The 20,828-nt window shown below is 36.5% G+C and overlaps 1 protein-coding gene across 1 annotated transcript; it reads left to right on the forward strand.

Annotated features, from left to right (window-relative positions):
- The first annotated feature begins 12,880 nt into the window (after positions 1–12,880).
- On the forward strand, positions 12,881–20,705 carry LOC110383784 (uncharacterized). Its single transcript, XM_021344678.3, has 2 exons — positions 12,881–13,084; positions 20,202–20,705. Exons 1-2 carry the CDS (start codon positions 13,036–13,038, stop codon positions 20,513–20,515), a joined length of 363 nt encoding a protein of 120 aa, XP_021200353.3. The 5' UTR covers positions 12,881–13,035; the 3' UTR covers positions 20,516–20,705.
- Positions 20,706–20,828: the final 123 nt, after the last annotated feature.

The following is a 20,828-nucleotide window of genomic DNA, read 5'->3' on the forward strand; positions in this document are numbered from 1 at the left end:
GTCTAGTGTATAATTTTATATATCTAAGGCCGATGTTATTATTCCTTAAACGTTTTTACAAATAAACTAGTTTTTCGACTCTCTAGGGTTTGGAACTGAAGTTATGTTTGTAAATAAAGGACAAACATACAACAAGTAACATACTCTTTTCTTGGTAGCAATTAAATTGATCCCTCGCGTCTGTGTCCTCTTGATGTGATATCATAGCATAAACTTTTGTTGGTTTTCATAAAAACAGTAGCTACAAACATTTTGCGCATGTGTTCACTACTCCACTAGAAAAGGATATTCGTGAAGAACACGCTTAGCCGTCTCAAGATGCAGAGCCGAAAACTTCTGGATTGCGGTGTTGTCCGAAAGAGTTAACGCGGCCCTGGTTCATAAAGGGCTCTAGAAGGAACATAGTGAGGCACGCTGCTCCCACAACGGGTGAGGTCATTCCATGATTTCCCGCTAAAAAAGTGCAGCAACAAAAACAGCTACTTGAATTAGGTATGATATAATTATTTCATGTACCTCTACAAACCCTGGAAATAATTCGCGATACTCGTAAATCAACACTAACTTCCCACGGCTGAAGTAATTTAATTAAATAATGGTTTTATTGCGGTTTGAAAATCCTCCACTAGATAAAACAATTAGACTAGTTGTTTTGAGTTGTTTTGCTATTGTTCCGTCTTTGCATATTCTTAATTCAAAGTCAAAACATTTAATTCAATTAACTTGCAATATTTGCAGTGTTTTTCAATTGTCAAGGCGCGGTTGGTCAGGAAAACATAGGTAGGTACCACGATCTTTTGCTAAAATAAATAATTTGTCGATTTTCCATTCTGCTGTTAAAAAGTTATCACGTTTCAGGGGAAACCGAGTATTATTCCCTTCAGTAGATATTAAGTTTTTGACAGAATATAACGAAACTTGTAGTGAGATACCCCATCAGTAAAATTGGAATAACTTCTCGAGTAACCACATCTATAAAGGATTAAAAGTACTGGGGATCTGAAGTTGAACACACTTCAAATTGCAATATCTAAGAGCATAGGTATTAAATGCACTCATATTCTCTTCCGATGATAACTATAAAGTTTCACGTCACTGCATCACAAGTTTTGTAAGATAAACTTCCCTTCTGAGACGTAGGTAACCTTTCCACAGTAAGTTAATACGTAGCTTAACTCTTATCAAATTGCGTAGACGTCTGGTAGATAAATTGAAACATTTTCTGTTAAAAAATTAAAGTTCTTTGAATTATTGGGGTAGCCACCTCATTTTTGTAGCAACCTCTAAACTTACATGAATAAAGGCTACTAAATAACTTATAAAGCCTAGATTACATTAAAATACGCAAAAACAAACGATTCCATGAGTAGTTTGTAGGTACCATGGCTATCATTGACGTACCTATTCACGCAGAAGATTATTTGAGTAGGTATGAACTATGCAGAAACCGTCACCGGTACAAGGGTCCTCATAATTTGTAGCAATCAGGTTTAAGCGATAACATTTCAGATGGCACTTTTATTACAAAACTACCATTTGTTTCGGTCATTTTAGGAGAGAACAGGGACACTGTCCCGGGTGCCCCCTCTTGGACATGAAAAATGAATGGTGCTCTTTGTTCTCCAGGCCGCGCCGTAAGAACACTTTCGAATTTCAATCCTGCAACCGTGACACTCACTGATGCAATTGGAACTGCGAAAACATATTAGTAACTTCCTTGGTAATCAACTCCCATTACCCCTACGATCTCTGCATGGGATAACTGTTATCATTAGTCAAGCTACTAAGCCGTCATCTGACATGCCTTTTCCCAACTACATATGTTAGGGTCGGCGTCCAGTCTAACCCGAGCAGTGTTTTACATGCAGTGACTGTCCAAGCTAAGTATTAATCTATAAGTTTCCAATGTTGACATTGTACCTATCTTACCTACATGGGCGTAGCCAGCTTTGGGCTCAGGGTGGGGCAGCAGTCAACCTATCCCCCGGGGGAGGGCGGGGGGGGGCCTCCTATTTTTTTGTATCTTGAGCCGTTAATCTCAAACTTGTTAATCTCTTAATTTAAGAGGTTTATATTTTCAGGTACAGAATATAAAAAATCACACACAGGACAAAAGCCAAAAGTAAGGGTATATATGTAGTTTCTGAATACGCGAGCGAAGCGAGCGCGAAATTTTTATCGGACTTAAACCAAATATTACGTAAAATTTAGCCCAAACGCACTTAACTTTTTGTTTGTTGAAAAATGCAAAAATAATATAGTTTCTGAATACGCGAGCGAAGCGAGCGCGAAATTTTTATCGAACTTATACCAAATATTACGTAAAATTTAGGCCAAACGTACTTAACTTTTTGTTTGTTGACAAATGCAAAAATAATATAGTTTCTGAATACGCGAGCGAAGCGAGCGCGGAATTTTAATTATTTTTTAAGACTCAAATCCAAAAACTACGTAAAATGTCGTCCAAATATACAATTTTATGAATGGGGGGACTAAATACGACACACCCGATTTACGTCCATACGAAAAGCCCCTCGCTCGCATAGATACACCGGCTAAGAACCACTGTGCTAAACGATCGTTCTATTGTACAGGTCGTACATGGCTGGGCAAGCAAAATAGCGAGCACGGTTTTTACTCTAGGATAAAATTGCATTTCCGAAATTTTGATCACATTTACCAGTTCCATCTCCTTCAATGCATTATTTTTTGGATTAGATGGACGGCTCGGCTCGCTACGCCACATAGCAACTATTTTTACGCAGCAACTTTTAGGGAATACGGCTCGCTTTCAAATGACGCGCGCACCGCGCACGTTCGGGAACTCGAGCGTGCATTTTGTTTTAATCGCGCTCTTTTCAAAGTCGTCAATTTTTTTGTGCAATAACTTACGGATAGTACATATGATTGTTGATGTTGTTAGTTAGAGTTAGTAAAAAAAACATTGTTTAATCAGACATCTTATAGGTCAGAGCCAGGGCCCAGGGTGGGGCAAGTGCCCCAGCTTGCCCCAGTGTGGCTACGCCCATGCTTACCTACTTATGAAACTCCGATCCTTCACCTTTAGCTCATTGCTATCGCGGTCATAGAGATGTCTGTTTTGTTGCGCTCGAGCAGACAGCTAAATGGTTATTCTATTGGAAATAAAAAACAGACGTTTATGTTCGGCAGAACCAATATTTATTAAGTGTTAAATAATTTACATATATTGTTTGAACAGACAAGTGCTCATAGCTAATGCGAATTGGTGATTTGAAACTGGCCGTTATGGGCAAAGAGTCATGCATTGCAAAGCATAATCTTCAGGATAAATGCTATAATGGTTGAAATTATGTAGATTTGCTTCAGAAAGAACATTTTATATTGTAGGTACTAAGATATAGGTAGTTGACTAACTGCGGATCTTTAACTTCTCTAAGGAACACATCACTTTTTCACTTTCAGAAAAAATGTAAACGCAAATCAATTCTACTCTAAGAACCGTATCCTTATTCGAACTACTAACTACGAAAAAAGTTTAAAATACAAGCTAAACAATTGACTGGTAAGAACCTACTCAAAGTCATGAGGGTTGCACCAAGAAGGCCGATGCAAGGCCCCGAAGGTGCGTCGACCCGCCAGCGATCGTTGACCGCGCCCCCGCCATCCGTCGCTTGCGCATCCAAACAGGCCATATAGGTAGCCGACAGGTGATCATAAATACTCATCAAAAGTAAGCTATATCTATAACAATAAGGCTACGCATGAATCAAGAAAGTTAATGACTGTGTGCTTTTAGAATTAGAAAATAAACATTTAATACGAGCACTTAGATAGAATGGCCCAGATCTGAACTTTAACGCACGATTTCAATTCATGAAAATCAACGTCTCACTTATGATAATCGCCTTTGTGCAAAGAACATCTTTTGACTTTAGTTTGAGGGATATAGACCTGCATTCGTGAAATTAATTCATCATCATCAGCCTTTCTGTCCCACTGCTGGGCACAGACCTTTCACATCGAGAAGGATTGAGCGTTAGGTAAGCACCACGCTTGGTAATAGCGGGTTGGTAAATTCAGAACTTATATAGGTACAGTGGCGGCCCTAGGGGTGTGCGAACTGTGCCTTCGCACAGGGCCTCGCGCTTGGGGGGGCCTCGCGCTACAGCCCACACTAATATAAAAAAAATATAATTGAAAATTATATACCTATAATTCATCTCCGTTTACTTTTTGAGTTCTCAATTTAACAAAAAGTTGGAACACCAAAGTAACAAAAACAACTGGCTCTCGATCCAGTCACGGATTCTTTTTATTTGTGCTTAATTCCGAGTTTAATTTGACAGTCCTTAAACAAGCAATTTAAAAAAATTCGCGCTCGCTACGCTCGCGGCTGTTCACTTGTCGGTACTGTTCATTCTAACATATTTAGAGTACTTTTATGTCCCAAAACTCAAAAATTTTCGCGCTCGCTTCGCTCGCGGGTGCTTTATTTTCCAATTCTATTGACAAGAAAAAAACTCCTAGCTCGCAAAACAGACTTTTCACGCAGGACAAAGGGCCTCGCATAGTCCTGCCGCACGTAGCCTCGCAATGGCTAGGGCCGCCGCTGTATAGGTATTTTAACTTTCAGAAATTAATTAAAGAAGGGAAATTCTTAAGTGCTTTTCACTTTGTTCTTTATAAGGGCAAATGAACATAAACAAGTGTAATTACTAATTAAGACTCGGATAACTAAATCTATATCTACTACGGAAACCCCTGTTCAGTTTATCGTACATTTGCGTTGTGTAGGAATGAAAGTTGACAATTATATTACATCAGTATAATTTGTCGCCATTTTGTTTTACATATGTACGAGTAAGTAGGTACTTATTGTATATTATTGTGTTTTAACACGCATCCTACATTACTATTAATCTTGCTTGTATGTTATGATGAAATTAAATTCTGTTATTTCGTATTATTTAGTATTGTTTATTAACGTGAAAGTCTATCTGAATACCTAATTAAATTATAAGTAGGTACTCCAAAGTCAGAATGTTTTTTTTTTGTATTTAGGGCAAACTAATGTAAAAAGTTACCTACTTATCAACACAAATTAAAAATACATATAGGTAAAATAAACAAGCTTTACATATTGATAAGAGTTCAATCATACGGGTTAGGTACTTCCAATTTGTAACTGTAGCGATTCGTAGTAAAATAAGTAGGTAATTAACCTTACCAATATACTTAGTTGTTAACCTGAATACTGAAATTACTGGAGCTGGAGGAATTGTTGAAAAAGAGTTACTGTGACTGAAACCTGAAACAAGCTTAGGGCCAGCACTCCAAAGAAGCCCGGGGTGTTTTGTATTTGTGTTGTTCCGTTATATGTCTATTTATGTAGGTATTAATGCATGAAAACCGGTGCATACAAGCACTGAGCAATGCGCAGTGCAACTCACGCCTATGTTTTCTCAGTGTGAACCTGAAGCCCTCCCTAACCGCCACTCTTGTTCTATTTAAGAAAACTTAACCAAACCCCGATGAAATCGATACTGGTATACTGGTAATAAGCTATTAACTTTATAACAAAAAATGCCTAAAGCGGCATAAAACTATAGAATTTTAATTCGGAGCCGCCATTGCTGGTAATAACAGTAAACTTCCCTATCACTTTTCACCAAGGTATTGACAACGTCTATAGCAGCACCATTCAAACGGCTCTCGTTATGGTAAGGTTTCAATGTTAATAAGTAAATGTTTTATGTTGCAATGCAGAAAGTTAACTTATGTTCTGTGTTGTCGACTTTCACGTTGCTTTCAGCCCGAGCGGCCCCGAGAATGTAAAAGCTTATTGAAAAGCGGTATTTGTACAGAACCGGAATAGTTACATTGTTAGGAAAATACAGTTTAGCTACCATGTGTTACATTTTGAATTATGGGAAATATTTTATGGCTAGTAAAATGTTGACATGTAGCGGAATATTCAATTCCTCTTAGTTGGTCTCTCAGAGCTCTTTCTAGGACAATCTCAACTTGTTATGGTCAACAAACCAGCTACCTGGATGTGATATTTCGGCATACATCGCAATACATAATAATTTTCTTTTTCTATGTACCTTAAGGACCCAAAACTACTGAAACGATTTGAAAATTCTTTCAAATTGGAGCTACACCATGGCCGGCTAACATCGGCTATTTGTTACGCGGATATGGGAAATAGTTTTCACGGGACGCGAGTGAAACAGCAGAAAACAGCTTGTTTTATATAGTACAGAAAAAAATATATCTTCAAGCATACGCCGATAAGCATAGAATTTGTTCAATGCAAATAGTTTGTCGCAAAATTACTTGCCGCAGTTTGTAAACAAACAATAAGGTAAACGCGGGTGAAGTCGTCATGCCCCAATAGTCGTCAATTAATCTTAAAACTTTTATTATTATTTTCTACTGAACTTAAAATGGGCCGGTTTATATATCAACATATTCTTGATAATATATTGCACAATTGAAATAACAATACGGGGTTTTAACAGTCACGGCTTCTAAGATATGTTATTTGAAACGTGTGTGCCCTAACAAAATCGTTTTTTCGTGAAGTTCAGCTGTCAAAAGTGAAACTCAGCACGTGGTTTTGTGTTTTGATTTACATAACTCCAGTGGGGTCTGTGGTATGTTTCTTTGTTTAATTGGATATTTAAGTTTATTTGCTAGCGGTGTAATATGCAATTTGGAATACTTTTAACATAGAAGATCTATTTTTTTAATGTGACATCTATTGGTACTTCAAAACTCCCATTTGACCCAAAACCCGTCAATTTTACAATTATTATGACGACTACTGGGACATGCTCAAAAGTTGCTCCTAAACTCGTCATAATGAGGATATTTTGTGTTTTACAGTACAAAATGCGAATAAATAGCTAATATCGGGACTTTTACAATATTGATAACTGTCTAGAACAAACATATTTAAGGTTTAGACTACGTTTGTTCATAAAACTGCGTTTCTTTTAAGCTTTTTCTTAGGGGTAAATTTTACTCTGCTGGTTCTAGATGCACGTACACAGTCACGTTATTCGATTCAATTCATATGTGTCTTAATGGTTAAATCCCCTGTTTTCTATGAGTATACACTTCCTACGAGTATTTTTTCAAGTATATATTGGCCGCTGTAGGCCTCCGCCATTCGATTAAGATCTACCGCTTTGGGTACAAGTAGGTCTAGCACTAGCCTTTGTTTCTACTACGCTTGGATTACAATTTGTCGCAAACAAAAATTTACTGTTCTTACACTACGCTTTTTGTTCGAAATAACTGCATTTCTGCGAAATAGCTGTAAATCAAGGGTCCACACACACAACATCAGATGCAGCAAGAAAATTTAAAACGCCCTTTTGAGACAACTTTAATGAAATGGTGACACAAAACCGACGATTATCCCTGTATATATGTCGCAGGGATATGATAAAAACGGGGATTTGATCAATTCCCTAAGGGATTTGATGAAATCACGGAGGATGTTAAAATAACAACACGATTTTATCTTTTCCCTAAACAAATCTAGTAATTTAACAAATCCCTAAACTGGTTCAGTGAAATGACAAAACATGTCAGTTCTTATTTGGGTCGCGCTTGCAAACACTAGGCAAGTCGTAGGTGTCTGTCACGCACGATGCAAAACGAATAGATGTGCCTGTAAGAAAAATAATGTTTCATGTAATTCACGATGCCACAAATCAGCTATATGTAAGTTTTAATAAGTGTTTAGCAACTAAAATATTTTTTAAAGAATTTTTTGTTCATTCTTTCAAAATAAATATTGTTCTGAGTAATGGTGATTTTTTATATCAATTGTATTACACACACCTGATTATCATAATTATGTAGGTATATCTTACCAAATAAACCTTTAAAATATCACAGCAAAATTATTTTTGTCATTTCACTGAGCCAATTTAGGGATTTGTTCAATTCACTAGATTTGTTTAGTGAAAAGATAAAATCATGTTGTTATTTTAACATAGAGAAATATTTTAGTTGCGTATGATATGCCTATTTGTTATAATCACTTATTAAAATATGTAGCTGATTAGTGGCATCGTGAATTACATAAAGGAATTTCTTTCAGGCACAAGACAAGAACTGACATGTTTTTTGTCATTTCACTGAACCAATTTAGGGATTTGTTCAATTCACTAGATTTGTTTAGGGAAAAGATAAAATCATGTTGTTATTTTAAAATCCTCCGTGATTTGATCAAATCCCTTAGGGAATTGATCAAATCCCCGTTTTTATCACATCCCTGCGACATACATATATACCTACTATAGAAATGAATCCAAGGACAATCTCCGGTTCTGTGCTAAAGTATTGTTATCTATGGATAAAACTACTTGGGCTATTGCGTTGGGATGCTAGTGGATTAGGATATACGAAACTTTAGGAACTATGGCACCCAGAAAAAAAGTCGTGGTGGCCTGGTGGGCCAACCTCTCAAGTATGAGGACGCGGGTTCGATTCCAGTACCAATGCAACTTTTCTAAGTTTGTATGTACTTTCTAAGTGTATCCTGCAATGACACCAATGACTGTGTTTCGGATGGCACGTTAAACTGTGGGTCCCGGCTATCCTTGAACATCCTTGGCAGTCGTTACGGGTAGTCAAAAGCCAGTAAGTCTCACACCAGTCTAACCAAGGGGTATTGGGTTGCCTGGGTAACTGGTTTGAGGAGGTCAGATAGGCAGTCGCTTCTTGTAAAGTACTGGTACTCAGCTGAATCCGGTTAGACTGGAAGCCGACCCCAACATAGTTGGGAAAAAAGGCTCGGAGGATGATGATGATGAGGAATTATGGCACCTGCCGATGACAATGTATAAAATACATGTTAAAATGGCAGGTGGAGACTCGCCACCTCACTTACTGGGCCCCCGGAAATCAGTCGCTAAATCGCAACAAGAGGGCAACAGGTACATGAGCGGCTGAAGGGTGAGGATACCTCGGCGGACTTTAAACGCAGATCACGCGCTCCCTGTGGGTCCAGCATCACCGGCCCACTCGCCACTTACCATGAGGCACCTACCCTCCGAGCAGGGCTGCTAACCCTGCTCTAGCGACTCCACTCTGGTCGGCCAATGAAGGCAAGCCAAGAGGCGGGAGACCTTCACTCCGGCAGGCCGGAGATGGGGGACAGTATACTCTCCCCGGAGCACTCGGATATATAGACCCGCGGGGTCGCTACTCCCCGTCATCCGCCTCAGATGTGGGGCTTATTAGATATTATTATTATTGGGTTTGAACGGTTAGTTGTCCTAATCATATTTTATTTTTTGATTGATACCTTTAAGACAGTTTGAACTGTCTATAGAGATTTTTGCAAATGGTACTTAGCATGCGCTAAGCAGTTCAGAAGTTTTGATGAATGACAACCTTACCTACATATCTACGAATGTTAGTAATTATTTCGCGGAAAGCTATATAAATGAATGTGGCTTTAATTTTTGTGAATACGAATTATTTTATTTTACAATTTAAATATTTTAAAAGTAATTATTTTACTCGTGCTACATATGCACATGACTGCATGGTTATTATGATTAAGAAATATAACATATATTTTATAAACTGGTTCTGTGATTCCCAGAGAGCACAAGTATGCTTAACAAATTCAAGCACAAAAAAAATGTACATAACTTGAACCTTATGTTCAGGAGCAGAGAGTTTACATTAGCACTAAAAGTTGACGAGTACTGGGAATATTTGACGAGTATCCGTACAAATCAGACGACTATTGGTACAAATCGCCCTTTTTTTACTTTTGCCTTAATAAGTATATAAACCCATAAAAATGATTAAAAAAACATTAGTTACTTAGAATAATGAATAAATACTCTATCAAATCATGCAAAAATTTTCATTTTCTATTGAATATTTAACACACAGTAGCGCTTCAAAGTCAGTGATTTCCGAAATCCGACGACTATTGGTACGTTTACCTTATGACTCTATCGTCATTGTAATTCAGGTTACCTTTTCCGCACATACAAGGCATATCTATGCAACAGGTAAAGTATAGAAATGGTCAGTAAAGGAAAACCACAATAAATTATGAACAACTTTTACTACGAGTCAAGCCCAGGGCAAAACCACGAGTAAAATCGACTACTTATGTAGTCCTTCCATAAACGACTTTATTCACATATTTCAATTTCAACATTGTTACAACTAATATCCTAATATTACCACTTGTTCATAATGGCGTCCACGGCCGATTTCTTGACGCGCACGACATTTTATAGTACCATTTGTGCAGACACAGGTACACTCCCTATTCCTTCACTCTCAGGCGAAGGACCGACATTTACGTGCTCTCGGATGCACGGGTGAATCAATCACCAACTTCCACACTACGAGCTGCTTTGTGAAAGTTTAAGAAAGCGATTTCGGCCCGACCCGGGAATCGAACCCGAGACCTCGAGCACAGCAGCCGCGCTTGCGACCACTAGACCAACGAGGCAGTCTTGTTCACTTGTTCATAATGAGTATTTCTTAAGTTACGTTTATCTGTCGACTGCAACTGCCGACCGCACATGCCGCGACTGCATGAAAACAATTGCCGTCTTACCACAAAAACTTTTAAACGTCAGTTTATGCCTTGTCTAAAAAAATGTCAAATTATGACGTTGACTTAAGGTTCATTTTGCAGCCAAAATTTTATTAGACAAGTGTAAAACAAGGGTTAAAGTTTTTGTAGTAAGGCCATTGATATCTAAGTAAGGGTGACTGCACGTGCTGCTGCCGCTTCGATCAAAACGGTTTCATTTAAATAAATTAAAAAATCAGTAGTGCTGCTGTCGCCGATTTACTTCCAAGTGCTAGTATGCACTTTGTACAAGGCATATAGACTCGTGCCTACATTTTACAGGAGATGGATATCCTACTCAACGATTCAATTCACATGGCGTAGGACGTAAAATACATTCAGCTTTTGTTTCACTGAAATGTACGATACAGTAAGTTCATTCATTCTACTTCAAATCGAATAATGTTTCTTACAATAATGAGTAAGGAACAATTATTATTTTAGATCTAAGTACTATATCGAAGACCGAACATACCTAAGGCTTTCCCTCCGCCCAAAGTTAGGCATATCAAACAACTGGAATGTAAGCATATAAAAGCAAACGCACCTAGATTGTCATACTATATTATATACCTACCTAAGTCACTTTAAAATTAGATTAATTGTATTTCTTAGCAATATTTTCAAAACACGATAACGAGTCCAAAATGCGAAAAAACCCCCGAGGTTATAGTTTAATGTTACACTGAATTAAGATAAAAATGACAATAATATTAAACAGTGTATTAAACAACAACCTACGAGTTGGAAATTTACAATGAATCACTGAGGTGATAAGTGATAACGGCTTTAAAGCCTACGAAAAAAAAATAAAGTAAAGCTGTGTTCAGTTATCATCGAGATTTTTTTCTTATCCAAAATATGTTGTGAACAGTTGAAAGATCAATCAAAATTATAGTAAATAACTAACTGTTGACATAATTACATCGGTTGGGAAGTATGGCTACAAAATGTTGAACAATTCACACAATGGACAGATTCTAGTAAGAACTAGATTTTGCCCTTTATTTCCTGATAAAATCGGCGCCATTGAAGAAATTACGACGACATAGAGGCTATTACAAGTCCTCACTTATAATAACAGCCTAGAGATAATGTGATTACACATCAGTCTACCGTTTTTATGAGGTAAGTAATAATATCAATTAAACAATAGCAGTTTACAAACACAAAGAATGGAACACAAAGAAAATCACAGAGAAAGGCAGTATTCTCCAGGCTACTTGAAGACCTTAAGGCTGAAGGACCTTCTGGCTGATGCCACATTTGTTGAGAAAGGATCCAAATCATTTATTTATTTATTCAAAACACCTGAAACTATCTTTACGGGACTTATCCTATTACGACTGCTAAGAACTGAACACTATTTAAAAACAACATTACAAACATGGTATTACATATTATTCAACATGGTATTATAATATATATTGTTCTACTAATAACATAAAAGAAATAGTATTGGTGTGTATGAATGGGGTACATATATACGAGGTTAAATTAAAAATTTTATAACAGCCAAGCTGTAAGTTCTAATAACTAGATCAATGATTAAATACCATTTGTGAAAAGCAAATCACTTCTTATAACAACAGTCGACAAAAACCTTATCTTTCAGTAGAACTAATTTATATTTTTCAATCGACTTCAGAAAACAAGAAGGTTGAAAATTCATCAGTTTTTCTCATAGACCAAAAAATTGCGGCTCATCTCACCCTACTGTTCGGACCAGTTCTTTACGAAGAGCGTCATAATAAAATCATGTGCGTTACCTAAGATCTTAATAGGTCAGCGACCCAATAGATATCAACTGCATTTGTGACGTTATTAGTATCAATTAGATAGAGAGCTAATTAGTAAGGTTTGATTAATTTTCGCAAGCAATAAAAGCATTATTTTCAGACCCTTTATAGTTTACTGGTGTAAAAAATAATCGGACTGAAAGTCTCCTCCTTTTTGGAAGTCTAAGATTAAAAATAGATCACTCTAAAAATTCCGTCAAAACTAACGTCTGAATCAATTGAGCCGCTATTCAGAAGTTATTTCATTGTTGAGCTGAGTTGAGCATTCTTACCCATGAAGCTATGGCCAAAACAATTACCCGATCTCTCTATTAAAGTACCGGCCCGACTAAAACCTAACCTACCTAATATCTCCCTCTACAGAACATTCTGGAAATGGAACATTTAAAAATACAGGAGAAAGTAACCCTTATAACTTTCTCACGAACAATAGCCGTACTATAAGTGGTCTAGTGTTAAGTAGTGCAAGTATTGCAGTAGGCAGTATGCAGTCCTTTTTAATCCGGTTATGAGAGCGCGCGCTCATCACTCGCTAGCCCACAGCCAAACGCGTAGCTCGCCACCTGTGTACCGCGAAAATTTAAATTCTTTTTTTTTTGTTCGAATAAAAAATTCAAATTCAGAATGTACAAGTCGCTGATAGTTCTTTGTGTGGTTTACTGTGTTGTTATTGGTGAGTTTCATTTTTTTTTTAATTTTAGTTTATGTCATTTCTTCCGATTTAATAAAAAAAAATATATTAAGTGTATTTAGTGATTCTATCGAGAGCAATTGGCAAAAAATTACACTTTAAGAAAATATTCAGTGATTCATCTAATTTCTTCGTAATTATATAAGGAATGTTAAAATTATTAAGATTTTATAAATTAATTAATCAAGGCACAAACAAAAGATGTATTAAAAATATCACTGTTACCACGAACAACAAAAGTACCTATATAATTAAAAAAAAACACGTTCAATGCACTTTTATAATTTGCCAACAGCATAGCAATACATGAAATCGATTTATTCTAATAGGCTATTAAACCTTCATGATGTAACATGTTACATAGACTATGCACTATTAAAGAAACATAAATCTCAATTCAAATCTAATACTTACGCATTTGCTTTTTGTTCTCTCCGTAATCAATTTAACGAGAAACATTTTGTGGAGCAAAAAAGCTTGTATTAAATTACTAAGTGTTAGAACAAAAACGGTTCACGACGTATTAATAATAGGTACGTACCTATTATCATAGATCATGATTGAGTCATAGAGTATCAGGTCGGGCCAAATCGTGACATGATGATCCTTTTCCGCGATCGTGAGACAAGCTAGTAAGTTTGTTTTTTTTTATTTGCATAAATATAGGAATAATTCTATAGTTTATTGAATAGTAGGTATTATCCATAGCATTCTTCTAACGATTGTGAAGCACAACTGAAGAAATACGACGTTAATCGTCATGGGTTAATAATTTGAAGACGGTTATTGATATCTAGTGTAATGTTTTTTTTTTTTATATCATTGCTATTCTAGTTTATGCTATTCAAGAAACCAGGACTAAGAGTAATATTAAACGTTCATATTTTCCTGAATTCCTAATGTTATGGGCATTAACACTAAAATTCATTCATATCCATTCAATATGTTTTCGCGAAATATGTACTTAGAAAGTTGTTCAAAGTTTCATAAACTTTTGGGGTTATGGTTTTTGTACCATTTTAGAAATTCATAAAATACTGTAGAATACTGATTTATCTTTCTTACAAACAGTTTTATAAGTTTAAGTAGCTATTTGATATTTAATAGGGCGTCAGATCTTAAAGATGTCAGATCAGAAAAAAATAAAATAAAAAATAAATCTTCCAGAATCGTTTTTGTTAGAACAAAACAATATTAACTATTAAATCGTAGGTACCTACATATTCTGGTTAATTGAATAAAACTATTAATTAACTGCGCTGTCCAATACGGTAGTTTCCAACGAGTCAAATTCATTACTTTTATTTAACTGTCAAAAACTGTCACTTTCTTTGCAATATGTATGTAAGCGCAACCTATGACGTCACAGATTTTTCACATCAAACTGGATTCTTATTTAGCTTATATTATCAATAAAAAAATTTAATCAATTATTCCATCAAAACGATAAATGGAAGTGACATTATTTTTAGATGCTTCACTAAATGAATATGACAACGTAATTTATTTTTGACCTAGTCATCCACCCAATTAGATATTGAACAGTCAAATTGATTAATGAACTGTAACCAAAAAGTTTAAGGTTTTAACGCGATACTCACGTTTATGTGTCATGTCGGTCGTGGTTAACATACTGTACCTTGTTTGTTTACTCAAAAAGTTAATGTACCGATTAATTATTTTATAGTAGCATACGCAATTAAGTAAACGGTAGATGATTAACAATAATAAAACGCATACCGTATGCCAGCATCTACATATTTATAAAAAGAACACTGTAAGAATTAAAATCTTTTTAATTTAAAAGTAACTGGCCAGTTACTTATGGCTCTTCACAACGAGAAAAGAGGATGTATATCTACCTTAATGATTGGCTAGCAAAGGAATCCTACGAACGCTTGACCGATCTAAGGTATTTTTGAACAGTTAGACTCATCTGCACTGCCCATAATTTTAATGTCGGATAAACAGAAATAAAATGGTTGTTCGCAATTACAAGACATTCCTAACGGGTTGTGTATTGCTTGCTTGATATCCGTGAAACTATCTTCTCGACCAATGACACGAATTGGTGCTCTGGCCTGCTAGCTGGGTACCCATGTGAATGAAAAAAAACACCTTGCTTATTAACGGAAAATAAAGGCAAACTTATCGCTCATCAATATTAGTCATTCAACCACAAGTAATTTTTTGCAAGAGATTTAATTAAAATGAAATCTCAAGAAAATGATATCATCGACCCAAGAAGGCTTATTCAAGGAATGACCACACTACCCAAAATGATCCACCCAGAGAGGTAGTTAAAATAAAATTGCCAGAAACAAAAACTATAAAAGCAAAACTGTAATGATAGTGGACAGGTGAGGAAGCGATATAATTCCGTTGTTCATTTACAATATCAGGAAAGTTCCAGCGAAGCTCATTGCTGAGTAACTTATAAAGCAATGGAGAGTGTACATGGCAATAATGTTGGGCTTGAAGAGTTTATGGAAGGAATTTTATAATAATGCAAAAACAAACACGATTGGGCCGGTCGAGTCGGTGGGTTACACACCACTGGACAGGACAATGACACTGATATTACGTCCCGTCGCGATTAAAAGCTTTCATATAGCTTTTATACTGTCTAGTTGTTCATTAAACTACGTATTTTATTCTAGAAATTCTCTCGATTGTTGAAGAAAGGCCTGACGCCTTTCTATCGGTTGGATTCGCTTTTCTAAGATTTGAATTTGAAATTTAGAGAAGAAAGAAATCATACGTACCTATGAGTAGTGTATTTTAAGCGTTAAATTAAAGATCTTACTACCAAAAGCTGTCGTCATCATTTTTAACTTGCAGCTGCATACTAATGATCGCAAGTTAAGTCATGATTGATAGATGATGAATGTTAACATTAATCTCCAAAAACAACAGCTCAATAGACTAATCCATCGACGTTTCAGACTTATCGATCATTTAGCTTCAATTACACCTACAAAAAAATCGCTACTAGTGTCTCAATCAAGCGTAGTTCTGAATGTCGGGATGTTCGCCATATATTCAAAGTTGTTTAGACTTATACAGATAAGAAAATCGCGACTTGACTCTTCATTGACCCACTTTCGTGGTCATGTAGCTAAACTAGATGCATTTCACTTTGTTAATTAATTTAAGTAAGCAATTGAATTAAATTGCTGAAAGCTGTATTAAATCGTGAGCGAATGTTTGCCGAAAACGTATGACTCCCTGCGTGGTATGACTGTCCAAAGTGGAATTTACAATCTAATTTCAATAACCAAACTTTTTTTATAAAACGTAAAAGGCTTATCGCAGCATAAAAAATATGTACTTCTTTCTAACTAAAGGTCGATAAATTGGCCCATTTATTTTTATCGCGAAATATTTTACCTCGCGTGACTTTTATGATTGCCGCTATAAGAGGAACGATTTATAATTAATACTAGCGTTCATTAATTGTTACTATCTCTGTAAAAAATGTAATGCGCAGTATGTGGGTGACCGTTAAATGCCTGCTATCTACCTAAGTTCAAACGTTTTAACTGCGTATTAGCCGACTTGTTTTCGGTCTGAATATGCTAGACTGATAATATTTTGTTTGCATACTGTTTAACAATAAACAGAAATAACCGTTTTGTGGATAACGGAAAATTGTGTGAATTTTAAATCTAGATCTTAAACTGCATTGGTTTTTACTACTTTTACTATTTAGGTACACCCTTTATTATGTATGAAATACTTACTACACAAGTCAAGCCTAAATATTCAAAACTTTATGGGACGAGACACCTTCACTAGTTCAAGAAGAACACCCATTAAATTCTGGACCTTATTAACAAGCTATTAGAGATCAAAATAGATGCATATCACAAGATTTATTAGGTGAAACGTACTGGACAAATGAAGTAGGTACAGTTAGCATTTTGACAAGCAAAAACGCAGCCTTGAGTGAGATGGACTGACCGTTAGAAAGCCGGTGCGCCCATACATTCACATCTCTGTGATGCTAACACAGAAACTGGTAGTAGTTAGAACATTTTATAAGTAATTTTAACGGTTTTACTCATATGTACTGAGCCACCTCTTGTAATATGTGAGCAATCAATTTTAAAAGCGACAAGTAGGCTGCGGCAGGGACGCACAACATTCTTTACTGACAAGCTATTCTAAGTTAGATACGCGTGTTGATTTTAAAAAACAGACCTCGTGGTATTATTTATTGTTAAAATCATTGACACTTTTAATAAAAACCTCTAACGCCAAACAAAACATATCGTAAAATTATTGTGGAAAAAAAAAGATGACATAGGTCTTGTCAGTCAGTTCGGAAACTGAATGGCTAATAATTCTATACTATGTAGGTGCCTCTGTCTGCCTGCTATTGGAAGCATAACATCCTTCATGTGTACCTACTATGTACCTATTGGGAACACAAATAAAATTGATTGTAAAGATTAATCACCAATATAATATAAAATCAAACATCAAATTTTTTGCTCGGCAAAGCATTTTATATTTTTAATTCTTACCAATTAAGCACAGAGTTAACAACACAATAGCCTTGTTAGTAAAATTGAACCGCACAAAAAATATACTGAGTGAGTAGATAAGTAACCTTAGATGTCAATTTCGGGGATTACTGAATTGCACTCTACTATTTACATCGTACGTACAATAATAAGAATAACGCTCAATGTTAGCAATCAGATCTTTATAACCCAATCATCTGAACATTGTTCCTACCATGACTAAGTCAGGATTGACTGTCTTTGGACGGGTAACTTAATACGCATAGGCATACCTTAAATTATCAGATTAGCTAGACAGAAAATGCCTACGTTCGCGTTCCTGGCTCACTACCATAATACAAGCACCTAACCATCATCCTTCCAGCTTTGAGGGCTGGATAGTTCCAGCCCTCAAAGCTTTGGTTCATATTACTTTGGACTACCAAAGTAATATGAAATTCTAAACTTCCAATCATCCATTGGTCAGTAACCAGCCACCACATGACACATCACATCTAAATAAACTAAGAAATAGTATTGATAATTAAGATTAATAAGTAGACTGTAGATACGATTATGTCAAAATCAAACGGCAAAACACGTGCAGAAATTTAGAGCTCCCAGATCTAGATCGGTAACAAACTACGCAGAAAATCTATTTATTGCACTGAATTGCAGCAATTGTCTAATCGAAGCAGCTAGATTGTACAAACGTGAGCCCCTGTACGTCTGTAGTTATCTAGAGAAACGTTCCTCTACGTCAAACGCTCAAGTGGACGGATCGTGACCATTCGTGACCTCCTTACTTACAGGTTACTCTATGATATCTTGCACTTGGTATCTTTAGCGGGAAAATTTCTTATCAGTGTTGCTAAGCTTCTTGGAAAAAGAGATGGCTGTGACGGCACAAAGCTCTTTACTGACGATTCCATTAATTAAGTTCTTGCCAAAAGGTCACCTAATCATCATAACAGTCACATCAAAAGTCCGGTGAATTTAGCAAAAAATATTGTAAGAAAACGTCTTGAATTTTCGCAGCAAAACGAAATAGGTGAATTCGACTTCGCACGGCCTATCTGCACGCCGATATGCAGATGATATCTGGTTTCATCTGCATTTAATAGTCAGGTTGAACGACCGAGCCAAAGCGACCTAAACAAGCCCCGGCCTAGCCATTATCTCTAGGTATTAGCAAATTTACGACGCGCGGATGCATGCGATCTCCGAGTGCAGTGCATGATATCCCGCCATCCTTGTCTATGCAAGCAGATTCATATGATTTTGCTTCCACTCTTTACCGGGATAGTTTATACGAAATTATTGACTGTAGATTTTAGCGTGTGATAACTAGTTCTGTTTGTGGATGTGAATAGAATAAATATTAGTTTTCGTACGCAAAACACGACTGTCATGTCACGGAAGAACGTTTGGCAAGAAACGAACCACATCGCACACGAAGCCACATTTAAATAAACAACCATAAAAAAATACTAGCTGGAAATTAATAAAAGATGATGCCTCTTGTGTCTCAAGAATCAAACAAAAAAGTACACATCTATTTATAATGCCAATTATAAATTATATGTTATTTGTTATACGTATAATCGGTCATGACTTTTCGCTATTAACAATGTCATCCATCATAGTTTAGAGGTCAGAAGTAGTAGGAAATTGTATAGCATCACTTATATGCAAAAAACAAAAGGTATCTAATAATTTAAATACCATGGTCATTATTTTTAACAAATGACGGTGTTATGCTCAGCGGTAGCAGGCCATAGGGTCATAGGGCCATTAGTAACTATCTGTAGGATCTAAAATCTATGGATTAAACGCTGAATGAACGTGATGAAACGCAGTTGTGTAGCTTTTTTATCCGGTTGCGGGAAGTGGGTGTAACACTCTCTGAAGCTAGTATTATTTTATTTTCTTCTTCAGATAGTCACCCAAATCGCTTAAACAACCCCCCACTAATTGCAGAAAAAACATTTTTATTCAAACTTATTTTATAAATAAATAGGGGTCACCGTTCATACCGCTCGTGAATGGTCTGCAGCGAAAGACAAAACAAAACTGATAATAAGGTCATTCAGAAGCACTAAAAGCGGTATCATCTACGTTATTTGGGCTAGTTTCTTTTGTCCAGCTTTTATGTAGCACAAAATTGCAACGTGATATAAAAATAACCGACTGAATTTTATTTCGAATAAAAAACCTACCAATCAGACTGCTGCATCGAATGTCCTACTTTTGAAAATTGCCAACGATAAAAAATGCTTTACTATCGAACTGTAAACTGGCCTTGGGGCGACAAGCCTCAGGAAGTAGGTTATTACGGTGTACTAGAAGATAAGGGGTTCAAATGCTAAACAAGTCTGTTATCCCGACTCCTAAATAACTGGCTCACTATTATTTAATCAAACTTAGCACCCAGGCTGATCAGACCTGATGCATAAAGCGGTTCAAACCGAACAAATTATCGTCTGTGTCTCACGTTAGGAATCAAACTTAATGTAGCACCCTGAGACAGATTCTAATCCTGTTATCCTTGTTTTCAACGTCTCAATCTAACAAAACACTATCCATTCCAGAGGCCCGTCCAAAATGGCAGTTCCTGCCGCCAGTGCCAGGCTATGTTCCAGTCTACATCAGGTCGGGCGACACGCCGCTCGAGGAGATCAACCTGGACTTGGCCGAGGCCTTCCATGAACTGCCTTCAGGCAGAAGTGCTAGCAAGCAAGTAGAAGCGTCCCCAGAAACTCCCGAACAAGCTGATCAGCCCCAACCTGATGACATCCCAGCCCCCGCAGACGACATCGTTGACCGCCGCCCCTACGAGAAGAAACTCCTCGAAAAGAAAAAGAAAGCCAACTCCGACATCCCCAAACCGATCGAACGTAGATAGATAAAACGTACTTAAGTCCTAGTTAAGTTAATTTTAATTTTTACTCAAATCAAATTTCCAATACTCAGTTTCCTAAAAGCTTGCCATTAGCTTTATTTATTTGATGTTATTTATTAATCCAATGTGTAGCCGTTTGACATGTTGTATTTAAATACTCTCAAAGTTTACTGAAGTAAATAATTTATTTTTATGTGTCGTGCATTTATTTATTGCATCCTGTCCTTAGCGGATGGCTGCACACCGGTTTTGAACTCGCTACCACTGATAATAACCCTGCTTTGACCGATGCTCGACAAGGTAGGACTGGCGTGGT

The sequence above is a fragment of the Helicoverpa armigera genome, chromosome 3 (assembly GCF_030705265.1).
Source record: "Helicoverpa armigera isolate CAAS_96S chromosome 3, ASM3070526v1, whole genome shotgun sequence".
Taxonomy (NCBI): Eukaryota; Metazoa; Arthropoda; class Insecta; order Lepidoptera; family Noctuidae; genus Helicoverpa; species Helicoverpa armigera.

What these genes read in the sequence shown, in the direction of transcription:
- LOC110383784 (XM_021344678.3), top strand. Translation starts at nt 13,036, where the DNA reads ATGTACAAGTCGCTGATAGTTCTTTGTGTGGTTTACTGTGTTGTTATT. An exon ending in GGTTTACTGTGTTGTTATTG is followed by an intron (nt 13,085 to 20,201) that starts GTGAGTTTCATT and finishes TATCCATTCCAG; the next exon opens with AGGCCCGTCCAAAATGGCAG.